The sequence below is a fragment of the Pan paniscus genome, chromosome 18, assembly GCF_029289425.2.
Source record: "Pan paniscus chromosome 18, NHGRI_mPanPan1-v2.0_pri, whole genome shotgun sequence".
In the NCBI taxonomy this organism is placed as follows: Eukaryota; Metazoa; Chordata; class Mammalia; order Primates; family Hominidae; genus Pan; species Pan paniscus.
This window is the reverse complement of record NC_073267.2, coordinates 4247528-4270760: the sequence shown is the minus strand read 5'-3', so window position 1 is coordinate 4270760 and position 23233 is coordinate 4247528. Positions and strand designations below refer to the sequence as shown.

The 23233-nt window shown below is 51.6% G+C and overlaps 1 protein-coding gene across 6 annotated transcripts in view; it reads left to right on the top strand.

The window, feature by feature from the left end:
* CREBBP (CREB binding protein) overlaps positions 1-19411 on the top strand; it is a 153981-nt gene extending 134570 nt beyond the window's left edge. For all 6 annotated transcript variants that reach the window (XM_008968016.5, XM_034939696.3, XM_034939695.3 and 3 more), the window contains 10 exons: positions 623-700; positions 1016-1083; positions 5422-5572; positions 6247-6393; positions 7299-7412; positions 9161-9326; positions 9773-9940; positions 14070-14231; positions 14534-14815; positions 16133-19411. In XM_008968016.5, the coding sequence (XP_008966264.4) occupies positions 623-700; positions 1016-1083; positions 5422-5572; positions 6247-6393; positions 7299-7412; positions 9161-9326; positions 9773-9940; positions 14070-14231; positions 14534-14815; positions 16133-18289 (3493 nt within the window). In that variant the 3' untranslated portion in view covers positions 18290-19411. The remainder of the gene's footprint in view (positions 1-622; positions 701-1015; positions 1084-5421; positions 5573-6246; positions 6394-7298; positions 7413-9160; positions 9327-9772; positions 9941-14069; positions 14232-14533; positions 14816-16132) is intronic.
* Positions 19412-23233: the final 3822 nt, after the last annotated feature.

Sequence of the window (23233 nt, the reverse complement as noted above, 5' to 3'; positions counted from 1 at the left end):
AGGATTCGTGGGGAATGGGTGGTCCATTCTCTCGCTTCACCAGTGTTTACTTGAATAAACCCTTGTCAACTTGCCAGTAGGCCTGACACATTCCACCTTTTGTAACTGACTCAGAACTGGTGTTTTTGTGCCTCGCGCCTAGCGTGGCTGCTCTGAACTGGCCATGTTTCCCATTAGTATCCTCAACAATTTTAGACTTAAGAGCACATGTTTAGAACTCAGAGTATTGTTCTCTATTTTTTAAGTCAGTTTAGGCATGTGAAATCACCTAGAGAAGGCATTGTTCTTGCAAATGTGTAGCAGTGTCAGAAATACCGGCCTGTGAAATATGTATTTGTCGCAGCAATTTTTAAAAATAAAGTTTCCTTTCTGGTTGCAAAGGGAGATTGGGAGAAAAGAGGAATGAAGCGCTTGTACAAAGAAAAGAAGAAAGCTTTTTCCTATAGAAGATATCATACGGATGCATTGTAAAATATAGCTGAATCAGCCAACACATGCATTAATGTCAGCACTACTCACAGTAACCCAGAGAACAAGGTGTGGACGCACACACAGACTTCTACAAGTGACTCTGGTCTTGTGGTTCCATGTGCTTTAACAGTGCGCCTTCTTTGTCTCCTAGTTTCGTTGATTGCAAGGAGTGTGGCCGGAAGATGCATCAGATTTGCGTTCTGCACTATGACATCATTTGGCCTTCGGGGTGAGTTGTTTCCCCTGGCCTGGAGGGCAGTTCTGCACAGAGCCAGTGGCGGGGCAGTTGCAGTGGCTACTGCATCTCATTCATTGTTGTCAGCAAGAATTCAGCGATTAAGAGAGATGGCAGTTGGTTCTAAATTTAAGTTCTGAGCGTTTGTCCGCTTTAGGAATTGTGGAATCAAAGCAGTCTGCCTCTTCACTCTTTAATTTTATAATAATGTGATTTAAACTGCCAACAAAATATCTGAATGCTGCATTTTGTTGGTTTGACAATTTACATCATTATATACAGTCTCATCATACCACTATTATTTTGCAGTTTTGTGTGCGACAACTGCTTGAAGAAAACTGGCAGACCTCGAAAAGAAAACAAATTCAGTGCTAAGAGTAAGTTTCGGGAAGCTTTCTGTTTCCTGGACTGCACATTTTAGAAACTTGTAGAAGTCGTCCCCATTGTTCTTTGGTTCCTCTCAACACATGGTTCTGAGGTTCGGTTGTCAAAGATTTTCGTTAGTTTTTTCCCCAGTACTTTGTATTTTTCTTGTCTCATCCTTAAGGAGAGCCAGGCCAGTCATGAGGGTAAGAATGCAAGAATGTTCTTCAGGGGCTTCACTGAGAATAGGCAGCACAGCTGTGAGTCCCTGAAGTCTGTGCTTCTCAGAATGGTCATCTCAGCCACGGGGCTGCTGAGCACAGAGCTCAGAGCAGGACTCGCAGCCTTGGGCTGTGGATCTTCATCGAGTGTAAAACATCTCAGTCCACCCTTAAAGGGAATATTTGGCCTGATTGTTATATGAAAGTCAGCGTTTATGATCAGCGCATGTTTTAGATGAAAGGTTAGATGTGCAGTAAACTTTGTAAATTCTGAGAAAATTTATCAACAGATTATTCTCAAGTGGTTTAGACCTAAGACCCCTCACCCCTCGTGCGTGCATGTGTGGTGTAATGTTGGCCAGCACTCTCTAACCCTGGGCCCTATGTGGGCTGCCGTGGGTCTGTCCCATGGGTGCTGGGTTCTGCTACAGTGGGGCATGAGCCATGGCCTCTGGGAACCAGCCACCACCCCAGGAGTGGTAGGAGCCTGGCCTGCATGTGGACTTGGCTGGACATGTTACTGCAGCTGGTGGTGCCTGTGCAGAAATAGAAGGAACAACCTGTTACTGCTCGAAGTAACTTTGCATGAGTAGACTTTCTTTTTTTTTTTTAATTTGAGACATTCTCGCTCTGTCGCCAGGCTGGAGTGCAGTGGTGCAATCTCAGCTCACTGCAACCTCCACCTCCTGGGTTCAAGCGATTCTCCTGCCTCAGCCTCCCAAGTAGCTGGGACTACAGGCGCCCGCCACCTCGCCCAGCTAATTTTTGTATTTTTAGTAGAGACGGGTTTCACCATGTTGGCCAGGAGGTCTCAATCTCTTGACCTTGTGATCCGCCCGCCTCGGCCTCCCAAAGTGCTGGGATTACAGCCATTAGCCACCGTGCCCGGCTGACTTTTTTTTTTTAAGACCACATTATTATCAAAAGTTTATGGTTATTTAATCTTTATAGAGTTAATTCTCAAGTCTTGGGATGGCCTTCTGCAGCTTGACGCGCCAGGCTGGCCTTTTGCTGAGTTAACCAGCAAACCCACACAAGAACGGCAGCTGCAGCAGCGTTCTAACATTGACTTGCCGGCTGCTCCCTACGGCTGTCACCTTTCTCTGGCAGGACAGGTGACTAGCATGTTGCTCAGGAGATCCCCAATAGAACCAGGGTCATTTGGGGAGCTCAGAGTAGAAGAGAGATGGAAATGCTAGGATGGACCATGCACTGGGGGAAGGGGAGAAGGAAGCCACCCTGTAGACTTGAGACTGAGTCTAAATTCAAGTTCAAACTCTGTTGTTAACCAACATCCAAAGTTATGCAATAGCTTACACTGCCTCTGTTAAAAACTTTTGAAATATCACTCATTGATAAACTATTGTAATTCTTTTCCTTAGCTCAGTTTCTCAACTGAGGCACTGTTGACATTTCAGGCCAGGTGATCCTCTGTTTTGGGGGCTGTCCTGCGCATTATAGGATTTTAGCAGCATCCCTGGCCTCTGCCTGCTCAGTGCCAGTAACACCTTCCTCAACAATTAATTATGTCTGTCAGAAATGTCTCCAGACATTGCCAGATGTCCCCTGGAGGGGCACAGTTGCCTCCATTTGAGAGGCCCTGCTTCAGAGGATTCATTCTGAGTGAGTTCGCTAATGCATTTGAGCAAATTGGAAGTTCTTCCCTGGGCCAGAGGCTCAGTAGCCAAAACAGAATTACCCAGAGAACTAGGCCTCCATAGAACAGTCATTGCCTGAAAGGGGCAGGAGGTGACTGGGCGGAATGGCACAAGTGGCCCCAGAGCAGGTCCAGCCCCCCTCCCACCGCAGCATCCAGAAAGACCCGTGGGCATTCGGTGGATGAGCCCAAGATCTAGAAATGGAACATTACTGGAGAAAAGGGCCTAGGAGACTAGAGGTAGCTCTACTCTCAGTGTGAGCATGTGTCAGCACAGACGTTGTGGTGTCTGATCACAGAGTAAAGGTATGCTTCCTTAATCTTGCATTGAAAACCATCTCCTTCGCATACACCATATGCAAAACCAAATTCAGGTAGATTAAAAGCGAGAAAAGTACACAAAACTGCAGATGCATTCAGGATAAAAGTAAGATAATAATTTTATTGTGTTGAGTTATGAAAAGCCTTCCTTAAAAAGATACAGCCCAGAGATGAGAAAGGAAAAGGCACAAAAGGCCCCTGTCATGCGCCATGGATGAAGATACAAGTTGAATGCCAGAAAGCGAGGGGCACAATTTAAAGTGTTCATTTTTAGATTTAGCAAGTCTACTTTCACACATGTATCCTATAAAAATATTTGCACATATGCATAAAGGCACATACAAGGACATAACTGCAGCAATGGCAAGGAGTGATGAAAAAGTAGGAACAGTGGCCAAATCGAGTGATAACAGAAAAGGAGGCAGCACCGTGAGGAAGGTGGCGCAGCGTGCATCGCAGTGAGCACGGCCTGCGCCTAGACCCCTGTGCTGTCTGAGACCACCTCTGGAGTATGCAGCCATGTATGGATCACACGTGTCAAATAGCGAAGTTACTCTGGAAGAGTTTTTTTTGTTTGTTTTTTTGGGGTTTTTTTTTGTTTTTTTGTTTTGTTTTGTTTTTGCAGACAGAGTCTCGCTCTGTCGCCCACACTGGAGTGCAGTCACGTGATCTCGGCTCACTGCAAGCTCTTGCCTCCCGGGTTCACGCCATTCGCCTGCCTCAGCCTCCCGAGTAGCTGGGACTACAGGCGCCCGCCACCATGCCTGTAGTCCTAATTTTTTCTGTTTTTTAGTAGAGATGGGGTTTCACCGTGTTAGCCAGGATGGTCCCGATCGCCTGACCTCGTGATCCGCCTGCCTCGGCCTCCCAAAATGCTGGAATTACAGGCATGAGCCATCGCTCCCGACTTAATTTTGCATTCTCAGTGGAGACGGGGGTTTCACCATGTTGGCCAGGCTGGTCTCGAACTCCTGACCTCAGGTGATCCACTCGCCTCAGCCTCCCAAAGAGCTGGGATTACAGCTGTGAGTCACCGCGCTCAGCTTAATTTTGTATTTTTAGTAGAGATGGGGTTTCTCCATTTTGGTCAGGCTGGTCTTGAACTCCTGACCTCAGGTGATCCACCTGCCTCGGCCTCCCAAAGTGCTGGGATTACAGGCATGAGCCATTGTGCCCGGCCACATTTTTCTTTTTAAATCATTTTTATTCAGGTACAACTTATCCAAAAATCAGCAGCACTGGTTTGTTTATTGCAGAAAAATGAAATTTAGAAGTTTGGTCTAAATTTTCTAGCTCGCTAAGGAATCTTCTAAAATTCCCAATTTTCCTATTTCTCACTAATGTAGGAAATATTTAAAAGCCAGCAAAGAAGAAAATATCTTTTAAAATCTCATTGTCTATACGTAATCACTAAGAACCTTTTGCAACTTTCCCTTATAGTTTTTTAACCTGTATATGAGGCGTTCTCTGTCCTGAAGTAATGTCCTGCCTCTGGCTAGCTCCTGTGACAGTAGCCCTCCCGGGGCTGGCCCTGGGTGAGGAGGGGTGGCGGCGGGGAGGTGAGCCCAGGAAAGGCTGCCCTCACCAAGGCTCGGAAACTTCATTCATGCACCGCACGAGGCGATGGCTCAGGGCAGGCTTGGACGCCAATACTTTGCCAGCTCCTGAGGCACCGGACAGGCTCTGGCCAGAGCTTAATTTGTTAGCCCTAGAACATTCCACGTTCACGTCAGACTCCATAGTAGGGACTTTCTCCTCAGAGCTGGGCAGGAGGAGCCCACTGAGGGTGTGCCATCTCTGCCCTCCAGGGAAAGCAGGAAGCAACAGGGAAACATCCATCTGCTCCGCCCTAGAGCCCCTGTCAATTTTGGACCCACCGCTATAGGTCTTCTGCCCCATACTGTTAGAAAAAGATGCAGGTTACCTGGGCACGTAAATGGTTTTCAGGAGTGGAGTGCCTGAGATCCCAGAGTCCACCTTTCCCTTATATAACACTTCTGTCACAGGACAGATTAGATTTCTTCCGTGTTTGGAGAACATTAGTCCTTTAAAATATCAGCCTGTGCTGCAAAGTGGGGTGGATTCTCTAGTCTCAGTCACTGTCTCAGCAGTGCTATTGAAGCCCTCTCACCTGCTCCTTCTGGACTTCCTAGGGCTGCAGACCACAAGACTGGGAAACCACTTGGAAGACCGAGTGAACAAATTTTTGCGGCGCCAGAATCACCCTGAAGCCGGGGAGGTTTTTGTCCGAGTGGTGGCCAGCTCAGACAAGACGGTGGAGGTCAAGCCCGGGATGAAGTCACGGTCAGTGTGCCTGCTCTCTACAGTGCTCTGCGAGCAGTCCCCACGCCCGCTTGCCAGAGCCTGCTCTCTGCAAAGCTCTTGAGTTTGAGGTCATCCTTCCAAGACTTTGCAGCAGCGAATGCGTGCAGTAGCCCCCTCAGCTGCGGTTGTCCTGTCTGGGGTTTTAGTTACCCTATACAGTGCAGTAAGCTATTTTGAGAGAGAGACCACATAACATATTATAGTATACTGTTTATAATTGTCTTGTTTTATTATTACTTATTCTTGTTAATCTCTTGCTGTGCCTAATTTATAAATTAAAATTTTGTGACCAGTACAGGTGTATAAGAAAAAACGCATAGAGGTTGATACTGTCCACGGTTTCCAGCATCCACTGCTGGTCTTGGAACATACACCCCGTGGATAAGGGGGACTGCTGTATAGCCAGTCCTCCTCAGAATCCCGTATTTCATTCACAGAGGTGCAGTTCCCTAGTGAGGGAAACTGGTCAGAAAGCAGGTGCTCCCTGCTCCGGGGCTGACTGGCCCATAGGGAGGACTCCAGGCCACGGTCTGAGGAGGTGGCCATGCCTCCGCTCGTCTGCAGTGGCCAGAGTTAGAGGAGCAGGCCTGGTGTGCAGAAGCACCTTGTCAGCAACAGCCTTTGTAAATGTCCGGCTCTGGCTTTTGTTTCAGGTTTGTGGATTCTGGGGAAATGTCTGAATCTTTCCCATATCGAACCAAAGCTCTGTTTGCTTTTGAGGAAATTGACGGCGTGGATGTCTGCTTTTTTGGAATGCACGTCCAAGAATACGGCTCTGATTGCCCCCCTCCAAACACGAGGTAGTTTTCCAGCTCCTTCCAGGGCGTGTCATTCAGTGAGCTGTGTTAGGATAGACCAGGGCTCTTAAGTGTCCCAGAGGAGCCTGTGAGCCTTCATAGGGGATTAAAGTAAATCAAACCACAATTAACTAACCAAAGTAGTTAGTTTTGTTTTCCATTAAACTAGCGGGAAATGAACTGTTGAGATGACTGCAGTGAGCGTGTTTTGTGTGGCGAGTCTGTGTGGGACCCGCTCTTACCTAACGCAGGTAAACCTGGGGAGTTGGGATGGGAGAGCCTGGCACCTGAACAGAGGAAGTAGCTCTGCCACGAGGGCTTCATGTGCAGTCAGGAATCTGGGCAAGAAGGAACTAAAAGTGGCTTTTCTCAGTTTGCCCTAACTGTGGCTCTCTGTGCCGAGTGGTGCCATTCATCCTTTTGTTCAGTGACGAAAACTGAATTCCATTTAACTCATTGGCAGCAGGGTTGGTGACTGGTTGGTTTTTGGGTTTTGGTTTGTTTATTTGTTTATCACATCCTGTTTGGTGGCCAGTGTAAATACCATCAAAACAAAAACTGGCCAATCACAGCACTGTGGGAGGCCGAGGTGGGAGGATAACTGGAGCACAGGAGTCTGAGACAAGTCTGAGCAACAAAGTGAGACCCTAGCTCTACAAAAAATAAATGATCTGGGCATGATGGTACATGCCTTGTCATCCTAACTATGTGGGAGTCTGAGGCAGGAGGATTGCTTGAGCCCATGAGGTTGAGGTTGCAGTGAGCTGTGACCGCATCACCGCATTGCAGCCTGAATGACAGAACAAGACCCTGTCTAAAAAGTAAACTTCCAGGGTGGTGTTTGTTGCTTGTGTTTGATTTCAAATTTGAGGGATACCCTGAGTTAAACATGTGCCTCCTTCCCACAGGCGTGTGTACATTTCTTATCTGGATAGTATTCATTTCTTCCGGCCACGTTGCCTCCGCACAGCCGTTTACCATGAGATCCTTATTGGATATTTAGAGTATGTGAAGAAATTGGGGTGAGTTTGGATTAAATTATTTGGAACTAGTAAGAACCCTTTATTTTGTACTGTATGTTTATTCCGTGAAATAATGGGTATTTTAAGTTTTATGTGTTTTTATTTTTACATCCTAAGATCAATTCAGAATCTTCAAAGCTCCTCTTTCCAGGTGCTCCCTGAGCCTCACAGGTCTGGCTCCTGGGCACGTAGCAAGCTCTTTCCCTACCTTTACTTCCTTTTCATTCCCTTTTTTTTTTTTTTTTTAACTTTATTGAGGCAAAGTTTACATATCATAGAATTCTCCTTTTTTGGATATATGATTCAGTGGTTTTTAGTAACTTTACCCATTAGTGCAACTATCACAAGTCAGTTTCAGAACATTGTTATTGGCCTGTAAGATCCCTCCTGCTGCGGTGGATCACCTGAAGTCAGGAGTTCAAGACCAGCCTGACCAACATGGTGAAACCCCGTCTCTACTAAAAATTAAAAAAAAGGCCGGGCGCGGTGGCTCACACCTGTAATCTCAGCACTTTGGGAGGCCGAGGCGGGCGGATCACAAGGTCAGGAGTTTGAGACCAGCCTGACCAACATGGTGAAACCCTGTCTCTACTAAAAATACAAAAGTTAGCCGGGCATAGTAGCATGAGCCTGTAATCCCAGCTACTCAAGAGGCTGAGGCAGGAGAATTGCTTGAATCCAGGAGGCGGGGGGTTGCAGTGAGCTGAGATTGTGCCACTGCACTCCAGCCTGGGCGACAGAGCAAGACTCCATCTCAAAAAAAAAAAAAAAGAAAGAAAAGAAAAGAAAAAAAGAAAAATACAAAAAAAATTGGCTCACCTAGTCTGTAGTCCTAGTACTTTGGGAGGCCAAGGCAGGTGGATCACCTGAGATCAGGAGTTCAAGACCAGCCTGACCAACATGGTGAAACCCTGTCTGTACTAAAAATACAAAAAATTAGCCAGGCGTGGTGGCGGGTGCCTAGCGTAATCCCAGCTCCTCAGGAGGTGGGGGCAGGAGAGCCACTCGAACCAGGGAGATGGAGGATGCGCTGAGTCGAGATCACGCCATTGCACTCCACCCTGCGCAACAACAATGAAACTCTGCCCCCCCCGCAAAAAAAAAAAAAGAAAAAAGAAAAAAAATGTTCCTCCTGCCCCTTGCTGTTAAACCATCCCTGCCCCAGGCGACCACTAATCTACTTTGTCTCTCTGAATTTGTCTTTTGTGAATCCTTTGTGTAAACGGAACCCCGCAGTGTATGCTGTCTTGGGTCTGGCTTCCTTCTCTAGCACTTGGTTTCTGTACTCTAGACCTGCCCCATTCCCTTCTGAAACTTGAAAAGGTTAGGGGCATTTGATCAAAGTGTCTTGAACAGAATGAATGAGGTTTATGTTGACATTGACCCTCGGAGAAAAAGAGTCAACCGAACTGCCTTTACGGCGCACAGGAGGAAGGGGATGGCATTGCCTTGATGAGCCATCATATTCCCTGGTTCTTTAATGAGGCCTCAGGTTTCTTTTGCAGCCTCGGCCCTGCCCTGTGTGTGCACCCTAAGGGAGAAGTGTTTCAGGGCTAATTTGCAGGCTTGCATTTGCTCAGGATAAAGTTCCAGCCTTGCCCCCACCACACCCAGCCTTGTGGGCATTCATTCTCTCTCTCTGGTTACTTCTGTCCTGGCTTTAGTCCTTGCTCCTCTGCTATAACTCCTTAAAGGCAGGGCCGATTTCACTGGCACGTTCATCTGACGTGTGTGCGTGGGTCCTGCAGGTATGTGACAGGGCACATCTGGGCCTGTCCTCCAAGTGAAGGAGATGATTACATCTTCCATTGCCACCCACCTGATCAAAAAATACCCAAGCCAAAACGACTGCAGGAGTGGTACAAAAAGATGCTGGACAAGGCGTTTGCAGAGCGGATCATCCATGACTACAAGGTACCCGGCGCTGAAGGAAGGTGGTGGCTTTTGTCACAACTGAGGGGAGGATATTTGTGTGCCTTTTTCTTGCATTCGCATACTTGTTAATTACCTTCACTTATGAGGATTAGAAAGCAGAAAAATAAAAGCCTAAAGTGAGAACTTAGAAGCATTTTCTTCAGCTGATTGAGGCTTTCCCCTGGCCGTCTGAGAGCAGCACAGTTGGAGCTGTTTCCATCAGTGGGCATTGGGGCCTGTGCATCACTGTTGCACACATAGGGGCTCCAGCACTGTGGTGGGGGGTGCACATGTGTGGGGGTCTGCTGCACTGTGGTGGGGGGGCACACATGCATGGGACTCTGCCACACCGTGGTGAGGGGCACGCTTGCGTGGGGGTCTGTAGCACCATGGTGGGGGGCACGCGTGCATGGCCCTCATCTCACTGTTGTGCTTTGCCCACTCAGGATATTTTCAAACAAGCAACTGAAGACAGGCTCACCAGTGCCAAGGAACTGCCCTATTTTGAAGGTGATTTCTGGCCCAATGTGTTAGAAGAGAGCATTAAGGAACTAGAACAAGAAGAAGAAGAGAGGAAAAAGGAAGAGAGCACTGCAGCCAGTGAAACCACTGAGGTACAGACCCTTCTCCGAGCTCCATTGCCCACGTGTCCCGCTGGAGCTGCAGGGTGGCAGGCTGGGAGGCGTGTGTCGACTGTTAGGTCCTTCCTGTGGTGGTGTCTCCGTTCACACACGCACATCGACACCACCTGCAGCACAGGGCGTTGGTGGGCAGCAGTGTGGGCTCTGCACTCTCTGCACAGTGGATGCTCTGGGGAGCTGGGGGTCCACTTAGACTCGGAGAGGGAAGAGAGGAAGACAGAAAATGGGACATGTGGCAGTCAGGACACAACCCGCTGATGTAAAAAGTGAGTCGAGGAGGCACAGGGTTGCCAGGCCTTATTCCGTGTTTGGTGGCCACTCTGCACATGATGCTCATGCCCTGCTGCCCTCTCTCCTTGGCGCTGCCCCTGAGTGCCAGGCAGTGCAGACTGAGCCAAACAAAACCCCATCCCTGGCCAGGCGCGGTGGCTGACACCTGTAACCCCGCACTTTGGGAGGCCGAGGCAGGCGGATCACAAGGTCAGGAAACGGAGACCAGCCTGGCTAACACAGTGAAACCCCATCTCTACTAAAAATACAAAAATTTAGCCGGTTGTGGGAGGGGGCACCTGTAATCCCAGCTACGAGGGAGGTTGAGGCGGGAGAATCGCTTGAACCCGGGAGGCAGAGGTTGCGGTGAGCCTAGATCGCGCCATTGCACTCCAGCCCAGGAGACAGTGCGAGACTCCGTTTCAGAACAAACAAAACCCCATCTCCACCCCCAAGGGAGTGGCTGTGTCCTGGTAGGATGTGAAACAAAAAGAACCCAGACCCAAGCATGGTGTGCTGTGAGCGTGGCAGAGCTCTGAAGGGGAAGGAGCCTTGGGGAGGTGACGTGTGGGCCAGACCCGCCCACCACAGGAAGGTGCTGGAAGAGGACCCGCCAGGCAGTGGGAGGAGGCGCGCTGTGTGCGGGTTTGTGCGGCTGTCTGGGGAAGAGATGATGGTGGCGTGGGTGTGGGCTGTAGCTGTAGGTGCAGGGAGAGCGATGACGAACGTTGAAGGCTGCAGCCCCAGAACTTGGGACAGGCGATTGTGACCAGTGAGGAAAAGCGGTGAATGGAGGTGGCTCTTGCGTGGGCTGCTGCCATGGGTGAGGCAGCCGGGAGCCGGCTGGGGACATACTGCCACTCTGGTGCCTGTCCCATATGAGAGCAGGTCTGTGAGGTGGGTGCCGCATGGGCTGTAGGCGGAGCGTGGGGCCTGGGCCGCTTCCGCCACACACACTCGTGCTCACTGCACAGGTGGTTGAGAGGCAGCCACCTGCTGGACGGCGCCCCAGAGTGTCATTCGCAGGACAGAGGAGGCGCGGGCAGGGGGTGGCGTGGGTTTACGCCCTAGGTGGCTCCTAAGCAGAGCTCCTGGCCTGTTGTCTTCGGACTTGCTCCCGCTGGAGTGTAGCTGGTCTCACTGGTGTCTGGTGAGTTAATGCTTGAGTTCCATCTCCTAAGGGTGACACGGGAGGTTACCGCGTCCGAGACAGGCTTTGCGCAGCTGAGTTCCACCCCAGGAGGGGGCACCTGCCTGTGGCATGGCAGCAGTGGGGTTGTCCAGAAGACAGGCCTGATAGGGCCTCCTGCTGGGGCAGCCTTCCCTGTGCACCGGGGACATGCATGTGTTAGGAGGCAGGATGTTGAGGTGTCGGCATGTAGACCTGCTGTCCCTTGTGTGTTTGGTTCATGGACAACAATGGGCAGGGACATGCCTTCGTCAGCAACACCCCAGGAGCTCGCTCTGGGGGTCAGCCTTAGTGAGGGCTGGTGCGTGGGGTGGAGCACTGCTTTGCCATTAGCTCTGCTCTGCATCATGCTGTCAATTCTGGGAAATGGGGAAAGGCTCGCGATAGTGTCAGGTGGGGCGAGAAACGGAACCAGCTCCCTGTGTGCAGTCCCAGCTTCGTGAGGAATGTCGCAAACACGGAGACAAATGTGCCCAGGGAAAGCTCCAGAACACAGAACACTGCTGCTCGGGAAGACCAGAAAAACAAAACTTTTTAAAATTACTTGTCTATATTTTCTTAATTTCATGAACATATTTATTTTATAATTTTGTAAAAATAGACTTCCAGGCCAGGCGTGGTGGCTCACGCCTGTAATCCCAGCACTTTGGGAGGCCAAGGCAGGTGGATCACTTGAGGTCAGGAGTTTGAGACCAGCTTGGCCAACATGGTGAAACCCCGTCTCTACTAAAAATACAAAAATTAGCCAGGTGTGGTGGCGCACGCCTGTAGTCCCAGCTACTTGGGAGGCTGAGGCAGGAGAATCACTTGAACCCAGGAGGCACGGGTTGCAGTGAGCCAAGATTGTGCCACTGCACTCCAGCCTGGTGACAGAGCGAGACTCCATCTCAAAAAAAATAGGCTTCCTTTGTTTTAAGGCTGACACAAAAATTGAGCACAGAGTTCCAGTATATTGCAGCACCCAGTTTCTCCTGTTACTAATGTCTTACCTTAGTGTGGCACATTTGCTGCCACGGTGAGCCATTTGTTGATGTTGATGCATTATTGTTAAGTCTACACTTCGTTCCAATTTCCTCAGTTTTCCCCTGACATCCCTTTTCTGTCTCTGAATCCTGCGGAGGACCCACGTGATATTTGGGCTCCTCGGGCTCCTTGTCGGTGGGGTGGGAATTTTTTTTATTTTCATTATTTATTTATTTTTTTTTTTTTTGAGATGGAGTCTCGCTCTGTCGCCCAGGCTGGAGTGCAGTGGCGCCATCTCAGCTCACTGCAAGCTCCGCCTGCCGGGTTCACACCATTCTCCTGCCTCAGCCTCCCGAGTAGGTGGGACTACAGGCACCCGCCACCACGCCTGGCTAATTTTTTGTGTTTTTAGTAGAGACGGAGTTTCACCGAGTTAGCCAGGTTGGTCTTGATTTCCTGACCTCGAGATCCGCCTGCCTTGGCCTTCCAAAGTGCTGGGATTACAGGTGTGAGCCACCCCGCCCAGCTGGATTGTTGAATTCTCTCTGGACTGACCCCTCTCTTTGAACACCAAGAGTCTCTCTCATCTTGTTAAAAATGAAACACTCTGGCTGGGCGCGGTGGCTCATGCCTGTAATCTCAGCACTTTGGGAGGCTCAGGCGGGCGGATCACCCGAGGTCCGGAGTTCAAGACCAGCCTGACCAACATGGTGAAACCCCATCTCTACTAAAAATACAAAAATTAGCTGGGTGTGGTGGCAGCACCTATAATCTCAGCTACTAGGGAGGCTCAGGCAGGAGAATCACTTGAACCTTGGAGGCAGAGGTTGCAGTGAGCTGAGATCGTGTTATTGCACTTCAGCTTGGGTGACAAGAGCGAGACTCTGTCTCAAAAAAAATGATAAGTAGCCGGGCATAGTGGCGGGTGCCTATAATCACAGCTACCCAGGAGGCTGAGGCAGGAGAATCACTTGAACCCAAGATGACACCACTGCACTCCAGCCTGGCAACAAGAGCAAAACTCCGTCTCTCAAAAAAAATTAAGCTCTCTGTTAAAGTGTGAGTGAGTGGCAATCCTGCGTTCTTTCCAGAGGAGGAGCCTGTGGGCTGAGAGCAAGCCCACCTTCAGCCAGTCAGGTGCAGCACTGATGGCCCCAGCAGGGAGCCAGCCTGCTCTCGGTGGGCCTTGAGTGGACCCCGCAGGGGCCTCAGAGTCCCTGCTCTTGATGGGGCAGCTGCTTTTCCCATCAGCAGCTTTCCTGTCTCCTGGAAGCTCTCATGCTTTCTCGGGTGTGTAGAGCCTTCCTCAAGGCAGACAGCTGCTGACCACAGTTGTGACGTGGAATCTTCCGCATCTGGTTGTGGCACAGTGGAAACAGCCCCCACTGCCCTCATTTGTTAATTTCTGAACTCGCACTCTGGGTCTCTTTTCCCCTTTAGAGGCAGCGTGGCATAAAGCTGATAATGACACCAGCCTGGCCGAGGACAGGCCCTGCTCTGTCCCGAAGGCTGCAGCACCTACAGCCACCTGTAGCCGTTCACGTATGGGGTCTGCCTGGTGGTGACCTACTTTGGCCTGAGCTTCCTGATGCCCACGGCCTGGGAGGCCTGGGAGCTGGGCGCCCATGCCATGTGTGGAGGGGCACTTGCCTGGTCTCACAGCCTTGCGTGTTGTTGCAGGGCAGTCAGGGCGACAGCAAGAATGCCAAGAAGAAGAACAACAAGAAAACCAACAAGAACAAAAGCAGCATCAGCCGCGCCAACAAGAAGAAGCCCAGCATGCCCAACGTGTCCAATGACCTGTCCCAGAAGCTGTATGCCACCATGGAGAAGCACAAGGAGGTAGGCGTGGGCTGCGGTGCTGCAGCCGTGCCTCTGGCCGGGAGGAGGGAAAGACTCGCAGCTGGCGGGCGTGGGCCCGTGTGCAGGTCTGTGGTGGGAGGGAAGTGGCCCCCAGGAAACCAAGTGGACCAGTTGGGTGATATCATGCAAGGTGTCACCAATTTTGTTCCATCCCAAGGCATCAGGGCCATCAGGCTCAGCCACCTGCCTATTCTGCAGGCTGGGTGGCTGCGCCTGCCCTGAGCTCACCACTGGAGGTGCCATGTCCCTTGTGTGGGACTAAAGCCCCTCCTCTCCTGCAGGTCTTCTTCGTGATCCACCTGCACGCTGGGCCTGTCATCAACACCCTGCCCCCCATCGTCGACCCCGACCCCCTGCTCAGCTGTGACCTCATGGATGGGCGCGACGCCTTCCTCACCCTCGCCAGAGACAAGCACTGGGAGTTCTCCTCCTTGCGCCGCTCCAAGTGGTCCACGCTCTGCATGCTGGTGGAGCTGCACACCCAGGGCCAGGACCGCTTTGTCTACACCTGCAACGAGTGCAAGCACCACGTGGAGACGCGCTGGCACTGCACTGTGTGCGAGGTAGGCCCTGCCCCCACCCCCACCCCCGCAGCCGGCCTGGGGTCTGACGAAGCATCCTGTCCCTTTGCATGGGTGCCAGGGTTGGTGTCTATACCTGATGGTGGCTGCACTGACTCCTCCAGAACTAGGACAGCGTCACAAGGCAGAAGGCGTTGCTGTGTGTGTGTTTCCTAAACCTGCTCTGTGTAGCCACAGCCACAGGCCTGACCCTGGGGACAGCCAGAGGGAGGCTCTGCTGGGAAGTCTGGCCTGTCTGTGCCCAGTTCTAGTCTTGCTAAATGGCTGGAAACACCCGCTGTCCTGTTGGCAGCTTGGGCCCCTCTGGTCACTTGTTCCTGAAGGACCCCCTGGTCATGCTCCCTCACTCCCCTCTAGGAATTTTGACCTCCCTGTGAAATGACGTGGGTGTCCCTTGCATGGGCCGAGTCAGGCTGTGCAGGGCAGGCAGGTGACAGATCCCACCATCCCCCTCCCAGGACAGTCACCATCACCTGCCAACCCAGAGCCTCCTCACTTGCTGTGGTGTCTGTAGCGGGGCAGAGCGGGTCCTCAGCAGAGCGAGGGCCTTTCCTCTCTCCCCACCTTCACACACTTCTTCCGCTTTCCACCTTTCTCCAGTCTCCTTTGTCCTCTTTCTAGTTTCTGAATGCGGCAGTTTTCATATCTTTTTGTGAACACAGTCATGGTACCTGGTCCTAGGGCTCCATCAGGTTGCCAGGTGCGAGCAGTTTTCAGTAACTTGGGCTTGCGCGTTGGGGAAGTCCCACTGGTGCACTGCGGATAGCCCAGGCCTTCCCAGAGGCACTTCACGGCAGCTGTCGGCGCTTTGGGAGGGACCGGCCTCCCTCAGCCTTTCACTGTCTGGCTTCATAGTTTGAGTACAGGAGTTGGACAGGCTGTGGCAAGGGCTGATGTGACTCCCAGGTCAGAGGAAGTCGGAAGGAAGGGGGCTGGTGTCTACTGTCCATGAGCTTGCAGGCCAGGGGTTCTCGGGGCATGGGTCAGGTTATCTTTGAGCCTTCAGGGCTGTTGCCAGGAGTGAAGGTCCTTGGGAGCAACACATAGGCAGTCCATGCCCCCGTCCTGTCCATGATCCCATGTTGTCCATGATCTCATCCTGTCCATGATCCCATCTTGTCCGTGCTCCCGCCCTGTCCGGGTCTCCCACCTGTCCGTGCTCGCATCCTGTCTGGGTCTCCTATCCTGCCTGGGTCTCCTGGCACAGACCCAGACTTAGCGGTGGAGGGAAGCAGCCAGGATGCCTGGTGGTACTGGGTCCCATGCTGACACCGGTCTGTCCCCTTTCCTTGCTTGCAGGACTACGACCTCTGCATCAACTGCTATAACACGAAGAGCCATGCCCATAAGATGGTGAAGTGGGGGCTGGGCCTGGATGACGAGGGCAGCAGCCAGGGCGAGCCACAGTCAAAGAGCCCCCAGGAGTCACGCCGGCTGAGCATCCAGCGCTGCATCCAGTCGCTGGTGCACGCGTGCCAGTGCCGCAACGCCAACTGCTCGCTGCCATCCTGCCAGAAGATGAAGCGGGTGGTGCAGCACACCAAGGGCTGCAAACGCAAGACCAACGGGGGCTGCCCGGTGTGCAAGCAGCTCATCGCCCTCTGCTGCTACCATGCCAAGCACTGCCAAGAAAACAAATGCCCCGTGCCCTTCTGCCTCAACATCAAACACAAGCTCCGCCAGCAGCAGATCCAGCACCGCCTGCAGCAGGCCCAGCTCATGCGCCGGCGGATGGCCACCATGAACACCCGCAACGTGCCTCAGCAGAGTCTGCCTTCTCCTACCTCAGCACCGCCCGGGACCCCCACACAGCAGCCCAGCACACCCCAGACGCCGCAGCCCCCTGCCCAGCCCCAACCCTCACCCGTGAGCATGTCACCAGCTGGCTTCCCCAGCGTGGCCCGGACTCAGCCCCCCACCACGGTGTCCACAGGGAAGCCTACCAGCCAGGTGCCGGCCCCCCCACCCCCGGCCCAGCCCCCTCCTGCAGCGGTGGAAGCGGCTCGGCAGATCGAGCGTGAGGCCCAGCAGCAGCAGCACCTGTACCGGGTGAACATCAACAACAGCATGCCCCCAGGACGCACGGGCATGGGGACCCCGGGGAGCCAGATGGCCCCCGTGAGCCTGAATGTACCCCGACCCAACCAGGTGAGCGGGCCCGTCATGCCCAGCATGCCTCCTGGGCAGTGGCAGCAGGCGCCCCTTCCCCAGCAGCAGCCCATGCCAGGCTTGCCCAGGCCTGTGATATCCATGCAGGCCCAGGCGGCCGTGGCTGGGCCCCGGATGCCCAGTGTGCAGCCACCCAGGAGCATCTCACCCAGCGCTCTGCAAGACCTGCTGCGGACCCTGAAGTCGCCCAGCTCCCCTCAGCAGCAACAGCAGGTGCTGAACATTCTCAAATCAAACCCGCAGCTAATGGCAGCTTTCATCAAACAGCGCACAGCCAAGTACGTGGCCAATCAGCCCGGCATGCAGCCCCAGCCTGGCCTCCAGTCCCAGCCCGGCATGCAACCCCAGCCTGGCATGCACCAGCAGCCCAGCCTGCAGAACCTGAACGCCATGCAGGCTGGCGTGCCGCGGCCCGGTGTGCCTCCACAGCAGCAGGCGATGGGAGGCCTGAACCCCCAGGGCCAGGCCTTGAACATCATGAACCCAGGACACAACCCCAACATGGCGAGTATGAATCCACAGTACCGAGAAATGTTACGGAGGCAGCTGCTGCAGCAGCAGCAGCAACAGCAGCAGCAACAACAGCAGCAACAGCAGCAGCAGCAAGGGAGTGCCGGCATGGCTGGGGGCATGGCGGGGCACGGCCAGTTCCAGCAGCCTCAAGGACCCGGAGGCTACCCACCGGCCATGCAGCAGCAGCAGCGCATGCAGCAGCATCTCCCCCTCCAGGGCAGCTCCATGGGCCAGATGGCGGCTCAGATGGGACAGCTTGGCCAGATGGGGCAGCCGGGGCTGGGGGCAGACAGCACCCCCAACATCCAGCAAGCCCTGCAGCAGCGGATTCTGCAGCAACAGCAGATGAAGCAGCAGATTGGGTCCCCAGGCCAGCCGAACCCCATGAGCCCCCAGCAACACATGCTCTCAGGACAGCCACAGGCCTCGCATCTCCCTGGCCAGCAGATCGCCACATCCCTTAGTAACCAGGTGCGGTCTCCAGCCCCTGTCCAGTCTCCACGGCCCCAGTCCCAGCCTCCACATTCCAGCCCGTCACCACGGATACAGCCCCAGCCTTCGCCACACCACGTCTCACCCCAGACTGGTTCCCCCCACCCCGGACTCGCAGTCACCATGGCCAGCTCCATAGATCAGGGACACTTGGGGAACCCCGAACAGAGTGCAATGCTCCCCCAGCTGAACACCCCCAGCAGGAGTGCACTGTCCAGCGAACTGTCCCTGGTCGGGGACACCACGGGGGACACGCTAGAGAAGTTTGTGGAGGGCTTGTAGCATTGTGAGAGCATCACTTTTTTTCCCTTTCATGTTCTTGGACCTTTTGTACTGAAAATCCAGGCATCTAGGTTCTTTTTATTCCTAGATGGAACTGCGACTTCCGAGCCATGGAAGGGTGGATTGATGTTTAAAGAAACAATACAAAGAATATATTTTTTTGTTAAAAACCAGTTGATTTAAATATCTGGTCTCTCTCTTTGGTTTTTTTTTTGGGGGGGGGGGTTCTTTTTTTTCCGTTTTGTTTTTGTTTGCGGGGAGGGGGGTTTTGTTTGGATTCTTTTTGTCGTCATTGCTGGTGACTCATGCCTTTTTTTAACGGGAAAAACAAGTTCATTATATTCATATTTTTTATTTGTATTTTCAAGACTTTAAACATTTATGTTTAAAAGTAAGAAGAAAAATAATATTCAGAACTGATTCCTGAAATAATGCAAGCTTATAATGTATCCCGATAACTTTGTGATGTTTCGGGAAGATTTTTTTCTATAGTGAACTCTGTGGGCGTCTCCCAGTATTACCCTGGATGATAGGAATTGACTCCGGCGTGCACACACGTACACACCCACACACATCTATCTATACATAATGGCTGAAGCCAAACTCTTGTCTTGCAGATGTAGAAATTGTTGCTTTGTTTCTCTGATAAAACTGGTTTTAGACAAAAAATAGGGATGATCACTCTTAGACCATGCTAATGTTACTAGAGAAGAAGCCTTCTTTTCTTTCTTCTATGTGAAACTTGAAATGAGGAAAAGCAATTCTAGTGTAAATCATGCAAGCGCTCTAATTCCTATAAATACGAAACTCGAGAAGATTCAATCACTGTATAGAATGGTAAAATACCAACTCATTTCTTATATCATATTGTTAAATAAACTGTGTGCAACAGACAAAAAGGGTGGTCCTTCTTGAATTCATGTACATGGTATTAACACTTAGTGTTCGGGGTTTTTTGTTATGAAAATGCTGTTTTCAACATTGTATTTGGACTATGCATGTGTTTTTTCCCCATTGTATATAAAGTACCGCTTAAAATTGATATAAATTACTGAGGTTTTTAACATGTATTCTGTTCTTTAAGATCCCTGTAAGAATGTTTAAGGTTTTTATTTATTTATATATATTTTTTGAGTCTGTTCTTTGTAAGACATGGTTCTGGTTGTTCGCTCATAGCGGAGAGGCTGGGGCTGCGGTTGTGGTTGTGGCGGCGTGGGTGGTGGCTGGGAACTGTGGCCCAGGCTTAGCGGCCGCTCGGAGGCTTTTCTTCCCCGAGACTGAGGTGGGCGGCTCAGCGTTGGCCCCACACATTCGAGGCTCACAGGTGATTGTCGCTCACACAGTTAGGGTCGTCAGTTGGTCTGAAACTGCATTTGGCCCACTCCTCCATCCTCCCTGTCCGTCGTAGCTGCCACCCCCAGAGGCGGCGCTTCTTCCCGTGTTCAGGCGGCTCCCCCCGTACACGACTCCCAGAATCTGGGGCAGAGAGTGCTCCAGGCTCTCGAGGTGCTTTCTGACTTCCCCCCACATCCTGCCGCTGCCGCGCAGCATGTCCCGTGTGGCGTTTGAGGAAATGCTGAGGGACAGACACCTTGGAGCACCAGCTCCAGTCCCTGTTACAGTGAGAAAGGTCCCCCACTTCGGGGGATACTTGCACTTAGCCACATGGTCCTGCCTCCCTTGGAGTCCAGTTCCAGGCTCCCTTAGTGAATGGGTGAGACAAGTTCACAAAAACCGTAAAACTGAGAGGAGGACCATGGGCAGGGGAGCTGAAGTTCATCCCCTAAGTCTACCACCCCCAGCACCCAGAGAACCCACTTTATCCCTAGTCCTCCAACAAAGGCTGGTCTAGGTGGGGGGTGATGGTAAATTTAGAAATCACGCCCCAAATAGCTTCCGTTTGGGCCCTTACATTCACAGATATGTTTTAAATAGCTGAATACTTGGTTTGGGAATCTGAATTCGAGGAACCTTTCTAAGAAATTGGAAAGGTCCGATCTAGTTTTAGCACAGAGCTTTGAACCTTGAGTTATAAAATGTAGAATAATTCAAGTAAAAATAAGACCACCATCTGGCACCCCTGACCAGCCCCCACTCACCCCATCCCAGGAGGGGAAGCACAGGCCGGGCCTCCGGTGGAGATTGCTGCCGCTGCTCGGCCTGCTGGGTTCTTAACCTCCAGCGTCCTCTTCATCTTTTCCACCCGTAGGGAAACCTTGAGCCATGTGTTCAAACAAGAAGTGGGGCTAGAGCCCGAGAGCAGCAGCTCTAAGCCCACACTCAGAAAGTGGCACCCTCCTGGTTGTGCAGCCTTTTAATGTGGGCAGTGGAGGGGCCTCTGTTTCAGGTTATCCTGGAATTCAAAACGTTATGTACCAACCTCATCCTCTTTGGAGTCTGCATCCTGTGCAACCGTCTTGGGCAATCCAGATGTCGAAGGATGTGGCCGAGAGCATGGTCTGTGGATGCTAACCCTAAGTTTGTCGTAAGGAAATTTCTGTAAGAAACCTGGAAAGCCCCAACGCTGTGTCTCATGCTGTATACTTAAGAGGAGAAGAAAAAGTCCTATATTTGTGATCAAAAAGAGGAAACTTGAAATGTGATGGTGTTTATAATAAAAGATGGTAAAACTACTTGGATTCAAAGATGGTTCAGATTGGCTAATGACTTAGAGTTAGCTCAACGGCTCGTCATTATAGGATTGCAGATGCGGGCCGGGTGCGGTGGCTCACGCCTGTAATCCCAGCACTTTGGGAGGCCAAGGCGGGTGGATCATGAAGTCAGGAGTTCGAGACCAGCCTGGCCAAGAAGGTGAAACCCCATCTCTATTAAAATACAAAAAAATTAGCCGGGTGTGGTGGCAGGCGCCTAGAATCCCAGCTACTCAGGAGGCTGAGGCAGAGAATCGCTTGAACCCAGGAGGCGGAGGTTGCAGTGAGCCGGGATCGTGCCACTGCACTACAGCCTGGGCAACAGTGAGATTTTGTCTCAAAAAAAAAGATTGTAGGTGGTGCTGGCCGGGCTTGGTGGCTCATGCCTGTAATCCCAGCACTTTGGGAGTCTGAGGCGGGCAGATCACATGGTCAGGAGTTTGAGACGAGCCTGGCCAATATGGTGAAACCCCATCTCTACTAAAAAAATACAAAAAATTGGCCGAGGTGTAGTGGCTCACGCCTGTAATCCCAACACTTTGGGAGGCCAAGGCAGGCAGATCACGACGTCAGGAGTTCGAGACCAGTCTGACCAGCGTGGTGAAACCCCGTCTCTACTAAACATACAAAAATTAGCTGGGCATGGTGGCGCACGCCTGTAATCCCAGCTACTCAGGAGACTGAGGCAGGAGAATCACTTAAACCCGGGAGGTGGAGGTTGCAGTGAGCCAAGATTGCACCACTGCACTCTGGCCTGGGCGACAGAGCAAGACTCTGTCTCAAAAATATATATATATATATATTCAGCCGGGCATGGTGGTGTGCACCTGTAGTCCTAGCTACTAAGGAGGCTGAGGCAGGAAAATCGGTTAAACCCAGGAGGCGGAGGTTACAGTGAGCCAAGAGCGCGCCACTGCACTCCAGCCTGGGCAACAGAGTGAGACTTCATCTCAGAAAAAAAAAATTGCAGATGTTCAGTGGAGTTTTTCTCTACAGAGCATGTGTTTGATGCTATCTTTGAAATTCTAGCATGTTAGAAACATAGAATGAGCTGTCCCTGGATAATGTGGCATGGAGAGGCTTCTGCTTCTAAGATCTCAGGTTGGGCTGGGCATGGTGGCTCACGCCTGTAATCCCAGCACTTTCGGAGGCTGAGGTGGGCAGATTGCCTGAGCTCAGGAGTTGACAACCAGCCTGGGCAACGTGGTGAAACCCCGTCTACTAAAATACAAAAAATTAGCCAGGCGTGGCAGCATGCACCTGTAGTCCCAGCTACTCGGGAGGATGAAGCGGGAGAATCGCTTGAACCCGGGAGGCAGAGGTTGCAGGGAGCCGAGATCATGCCACTGCACTCCAGCCTGGGGAACAGAGCAAGACTCTGACTCAAAAAAAAAAAAAAAAAAAAAAAAAAATCTCAGGTTGAAGACGTGTAACTGTCTTCCTTTTTTCTTTTTGAGACAGAGTCTCCCTCTGTCACCCTGGCTGGAGTGCAGTGACGTGATCTCGGCTCACTGCAACCTCTGCCTTCCGAGTTCAGGCGATTCTCCTATCTCAGCCTCCTGAGTAGCTGGGACTAGAGGCATGTGCCACCATGCCCAGCTAATTTTTGTATTTTTAGTAGAGGCAGGATTTCGCCATGTTGGCCAGGCTGGTCTTGAACTCCTGACCTCCAGTGATCCACCCGCCTTGGCCTCCCAAAGTGCTGGGATTACAGGCGTGAGCAAACATGCCCGGTCCTTTTGATTACTATAAAATAGAACCAAAGATTTTATTTGAGCCAAAACATGCTTGGAGCATTGCATGGTGAAATAAGCTGTTTTTAAAAAAGAAACACACCTTTTATGAAGGAGAGGATTGCACATCAGTGGCCATTTTGCTACCAGAACGTTCTCAGCACAGGACAGTGTGTGCCGGGAAGCAGAGGCTGCGCCCACAGCGCCGTAACAGACGGGCAGGGGCATGTAGGCACGAGAATAACTTCATCTCAGACCATGAAGACATCGCAGCCTCATGGACGTATGGATTTTATGTGTTAATTCCACATGAATTACTTGTATACACTTCATAATAAATAGGCAGAGGTGGGAAAACATAGGTCCCTTATAAGACACTGAAGAAATTTAAGTGAGTGTAATGCCCAGACTAGCAAAGTAGATTCTGAGGAGCTTTGATGAGTAGATGACAGTGCTTTGCAGTTGATCTAAATTGTGCATAAAACGGTGCTTTTGATGGGCTCACATCTTTTTATAGAGGACTCCTCGAACTCCTGACCTCAAGTGATCCACCTGCCTCG